Raw genomic sequence first — 5,780 nt, 5'->3', positions numbered from 1 at the left:
GTGACATTGGGGTGGATGCTGCATTAAAAGGCATTAATCAAAACAGGGCTGCAACCCCAACATGGTCCGTTGCCCATATTTTCAGTAACCTTAAAAGAATGGTTGGAACAAAAACCAACATCAAGAGGAGCTCGCTCGGAGTTCATCCCTGGTCTGTCTAAAATGATTCAAAAACCATCTCAGAAATACAAAGATTTAAGACAAGCATTGCCAGACTTGGAATGAAATGAAATGTAAATATGTAAACATATAAAACGATTTATGATTTAAACTTGATATTTTTTGTATAACTACGTTATAAATAGGAATTTTTAAAAATCAGAGCCTGTGCGTATGTGAGCTATAATCAAGGGGTTGGAAATTAAGATCAGACTGGCAGGTTGGCATTTCTTCAAAGTTTATTGACAGTGATATTTTTGTAATTTCATTGTTTAAATCTGCATCAATAGATTACATGATTTGGGCAAGTACCCCAAATGCAATGTTTTGGAATTCAGTCATTCATCCAAGAGTACTGCAGTAACTGCAAATTTAATGTGAAAAATGTTTTAACACTCAACACCCAATCAAAATTGCTCTTGCAAAAATAAAATTCAAATAATTTTTTTAACATGAGCATAGAAAGTTTTCCAGCCACGTTTAAGTGCAAAATTCCACAGCACACAACACCCCTTATTGCAGCAGATCAGTAAGAGTAAGGAGGGCATGTTTATTTTGAGCAAGTGACATGCGCAAAACACTGGGCTAATTTCAATTTGTCCAGCATTTCCTAAAATAAGGGACTGTTCGATCAGAAAGGGCAGCAAGTGCTGAGCAACATCCTGTCATGAGACACCTTTTACCCGAGTCCCACATCACTGATACGACAGGTATAATGTTGCCTATTCTACCATCTTTCTGGATGTGGCTAATGTGCCCTTTCTGAATGACAGTGGGTGTGGTCTTGGGTGCATGTGGGCGTGGCTCAGTCTTTCAGGATAAGCGGGGCTTTGACTTGGGCGGCGACCTCGGCTCCCATGAGCTCCTCCACTATGGCCAGGGCGAACTCGAAGCTGGTTCCGGGGCCGCGGCTGGTTATGAGCTTACCGTCCTTCTGCACACGGGCCTCAGAGTACGTGTAGTGACCTGGAGCGGACGAGAGAGAAACCAACACCGTGTGCGGTGACTTTCATACGTCGCTTCTGCAGCTCACTCTACATAACAGCATCTGCGCATGGTAAATGCAGTGCAAAATGTACACTGAAGCCTGCTGGAGCACAATGCAGTACATTCTGCGGGGTGCTGGCTTACAATGAGACACTGGGTGCCTCACTGGGTTTCCTTTATGAAGCAAAATGACCACGCCCCCAAACAGAATTGGTATGACTCAAGCAGGCCTCAGCTGTGTGAGCTGAAACAATGGCGAGTGCCGATTGGCTGTGGGTGGGCCTCCAGCATGATGCTACTCCCAGGGGGGTGATACCTGGAGGCGTTCCTTACCTCCGGTCATCATCTTGTCCTTGGCGCCGGGGTGGGTCGTAACTGTACTGCCGTAGGCGATGCCATGGGCCAAGAGGGCAGTGGGGCCTGAAACGCAGAGGACACCTGGTCACCACAAGCAGACGAGGTGGGTCCTGGAGGGCCCCAGTCACAGCTCTCCAGGTATAAAAACAGCAAGGAAAAAGCACCACGTAGACTCATAAACCCATTCATAAATACAGATCGCAGAGATATTGATTGTGCTTCCTGGCTGTGTTAGCATCAAGTTTCTGAGGTGCAGTCGTCTGCCCTCTCGCCCCTTCTCCTGTTCCAGGCCCTGGATGTGTCTTGAAGGGTGAGGGAGGGTGAGGATGGGAACGGTGGATGGGATGGCAGGACAGACTGTGTTGGCTACACAGGGGGAAGGACGGAGGCACAGAACACAGGAAACAGGGTGCCTCACTCGGCTGACTGCGGTAGTAGAACCCCCGTCACCCCAGCATACAGCACACACAGTGTGCAAAATGAAAAGGGGGAAGTAACAATATCCTGTCAGTAGTTCAATAACACACTTCCTACAACAACTCGATTCAAACCTAACCACTGTGAACAGCTTATTCACTATATACAATAGACTTTTCGGTTCTGCCTAAAATACTGTGGTGTATCTCATCCTAATTCAAACGAGCAACTGCTGGCACCTGCACACAAGTCTCAATGTTCAACATTTTTTTTTTGTATCTGAAGTAAAACTGCAATGCAAAGTTTATTGCAAGAGTACATTGCAATCGTCAGCACCAAATGTCCCTGTATAAAACGCATGCGCATGGACAGAATGTGGAGGTGCCGTCGCCATGGAGACGGCTCCTCCCACTACTGGGGATGCGCTGCGTTTTCTAGGACGTCCTTTTCAGTGGTTCCATACTGCTGATGTTCCACCCCTGTGCTGCTTGCAGCACCCTTCCTGTGCCCTGGTACACAGAGGAAGTGGCATCACTATGCTGCAGCCAGCCATTAGAACCTTCACAAACACTGAACACCAGTCCCAGCCATTGCAGTTTCACTGTGTTCATCTGCAGAACTTCACTTCAGATATTTATGCATTTATATGTAGGAATATATGCATGTACAGTCCTTGCACAAATTATGGAAATACTGTGCTTAAAGTAATACAGTTCAAACATTTATCCGTGCTCTTCTGTTGTTGCTCTGAGCCATTTTCATGTGTAACAAATACATCTGAAACAGTTACCTTCTTGACCAAGAGTGGTAATGACATTACATAACATTAGTCAGCCAGGACTATATTTAACATGGACACTTGTTAGTACTTGTTAATATTTTTATGCTACAAGTATAAGATTTCGCATGAAACTTAAAAAGTAGTTGGTTTTCTTATTCAAAGAAATGTGCCACTCCCACCAAATTTCACACACCCTCACTTGCACTGGAGTTTCAGAACAGTTTAGAGGCCTATGAATCCATAGAAAGGGTTGTGGGATGACAGTATCTGAATGTGTGAGCAGATGTTCAGAGGCTAAAACTGGGACGTGTGGCATTTATGAAGGTGTAGAGAAACTGCATGAACAGTAAGTGATGCACATTCTAATTAGGAAGCTATTTTATTAGCAAAGTGAAATAAGAGCTAATTTCTCATTTACAGTGAAAACCTGGGGAACAAGATAAGCAGCCAAGTCAATTGTGTAGCCTTTTCAAACATATGGGGATGAATGTTGCAAGACTGAGCTGGTCTGAGTTTAGGAATTTGATGAGGATACAGGGTTTAATACCCACAACTTTCAGTAAGTGCCCCAGGATCTTTAAAAGACTATTACCAGTCAGGACCTCAATTTAAATATCTTGTGAAAGAAAGCAAGGTTGTCCCTGTTCTGGGGCCCTTAAAACTTGGTTCAATGAAAATTGTGCCACCTGGTGGCCAACCAACATTATTTCCAGCTGACTGCTACAGGATGGTATAAAGCTCACTGGAGTACATACCAGGGATACTCAAATCAAACCTGATCCCTGGAGCAAGAAGTACTGTTGGCTCATTCTTTCCCTTGAATCTCTGGCCAATCAATCATATTAATCAAACATTGACCATCAAGTAGGAAAGCCAGCGTTACAATTTGATTATTAAGGGCACAGCATATGCAGAAGCTGGACTGACTGTACATGACATACTGTATACGAGTCTACACTGAAGCTGAATAAAAAGGACTTGTGTGTATGAGCCTAATGCTGAAGTTGAGCACACAATACCTGCACAGACGGCTGCAATCAGCCCTTTCCTGCCCTCCTGGTCCTTCAACACCTCCTTCACAGCAGAAGACTGCAGACAGACACAGATCACATATCAGTAATCAATATTTGACTGGCCATACTGGCTGAAGCTTCGCGAATGCAAACTGCAACCCAGCTTCCACATTCATGGAATAAGTAGATGAGTGCTGATGTCAACTTTTGAAATGTAAAACATAAAATGCAGCACATTTTAATTGCTTGCCAAATATTTACACTTACTTACCAATACTTATTATTAAGCAAAGAACATTACTGTTTCTAGAGATCTACTAAGGCTACACCTTTGCTTGTGAATTGAACTGGGAAAAATTATTAATTAAAAAGGTTCAGACTACTATGATTTGTCTACTTTTTGAACTTACCATTTTCACCTAATTTACAGCATCAGTGGCACACTAAATACGTAGCCTCTCTGGTGCAGGTTTGTTGTGTCATCCAATCGTATCACTTGACAGGCAGTGGATGTTATTATTACCGGTAGGAAGACGTGATAGAGCTCACCTCAGAGAGGTTTTGTGCCCCCAGGGCTCCTCCAGGTAACAACACAACATCATATGGACCCTGTGAACAAAACACAAAACCAAAGCACATATGGTGAATGGCTGTGACCTCTACAGCTGTCCTGTCCACTTATGGACACTAAAGATGATAGCAACAGTATAGGAAGAAAACCTTGACTTGTATTATTTTGTCTTGTTTTTTTGGTGTGAATGTAAAACAAAGAATTTATTGGATTATGGGTGTTAAAGGGGTGAAAACTTACCTGTTTGCGGGCATCCTCCAGGCTGGTGTCAGGGCAGATGTTAACATCGCGGCTGCATTGCACCGGCTCCTTCCCCGTCAGACCTGCCACAGTCACTGCAATCTACAGGAGTGTTAAGTATGACATCATCATCACAATGGACGAAAGTACACCCATAAAAACGGCCGCAAATAATTCGCTGTGCAGGGGGAAAAAAGAAGATTAATTGACAATGTTAAGATGAGATGTCAACCATATTCATCAGGTATTAAAATGAAAGCCCAGAGACATCAAGTGAGAGAAACACCGAGCACAGAAAGGAAGATGATTTACCCAGTTGTACACGTTTATGAATCATAAATGTACTGACCATTTCCAGTTGTAGAGGCTGCAAACTTTGACATTTGCAGTGGCCTGTGTCTCATATTTCAAGTCAACGGGGTTGCCTTACATCTCCGTGTCTATACGGTCAACTACCATTTAAAAACAAAGCGTTTGCTCACTCATACAGTAAACTGGGGTATAAACGTTTTTTAAGACAAACTTCGCTAGGCAGCTGGCTAGCCATCTTATTCAATTAGTATCAGCAGCAATGTCAATGAACTGAATGCTGCTGCGTAGGTTTATTTCTGCGCAGCTAGCGAGATTACGAAAACCAGTCTGAAGACCCTGGGGGACAAGTAGCTATGATCCAGACATTTCTTAAATCACTGCGGTGCTTCTATGTCTTGAACGACTTTAAAATGCAACATTCGCACATTAAATATATGTCTTTTTAATTGTTCAAGTTTGATTAATAGAAAGCCAAATAACTTTACTGAAACTAAACACCTAGCTAGCTAACTCAACTATGCCACTGTACATTTCTAGGCAAACTGGAGCAGTGCATCTTCCAATAAAAAAAACGGCGTATTGAGTTTTAACAATCTGTAATGCTAATCACTAAAGTTAGATTTGAACTAACATGCGAAACGTTCACTAGTAGCAGCAGGCAACTAGCCAGCCCAGCAAAGCAGTTAGCACCAGCTAACGAGCCAAATTCTTAAACGTCATGTTAGCTAACATTAATCGTTTTACACACCCCAGCCCTACGCATGACGTCCACAGGTATGACCGTCTCCATCTCTTCTGCACCCTTGGATAAAATTACCAACGCTCGCTTCCCAGCCATGACTGTGCGAAGAGTACCACAGGCCTAGACGGTTACAGAAGACCCGATCGTGAACTGAGCACTGTCTGCGGTCAAGCGTGCACACACCATACGTACACACCCCCC

General features: G+C 43.5%; 1 protein-coding gene across 1 annotated transcript; it reads right to left on the bottom strand.

Moving 5' to 3' along the window:
* Positions 1-380: 380 nt before the first annotated feature.
* On the bottom strand, positions 381-5,780 carry LOC118211524 (Parkinson disease protein 7 homolog). The gene is made up of 6 exons (XM_035388793.1): positions 5,586-5,780; positions 4,526-4,627; positions 4,264-4,323; positions 3,721-3,790; positions 1,480-1,566; positions 381-1,125 (listed from the first exon to the last, which is right to left on the bottom strand). Exons 1-6 carry the CDS (start codon positions 5,673-5,675, stop codon positions 965-967), a joined length of 570 nt encoding a protein of 189 aa, XP_035244684.1. The 5' UTR covers positions 5,676-5,780; the 3' UTR covers positions 381-964.

The sequence above is a fragment of the Anguilla anguilla genome, chromosome 13, assembly GCF_013347855.1.
Source record: "Anguilla anguilla isolate fAngAng1 chromosome 13, fAngAng1.pri, whole genome shotgun sequence".
NCBI lineage: Eukaryota > Metazoa > Chordata > Actinopteri > Anguilliformes > Anguillidae > Anguilla > Anguilla anguilla.
The sequence above is the reverse complement of the archived record's forward strand: the minus strand, read 5'-3'. Positions and strand labels throughout refer to the sequence as shown.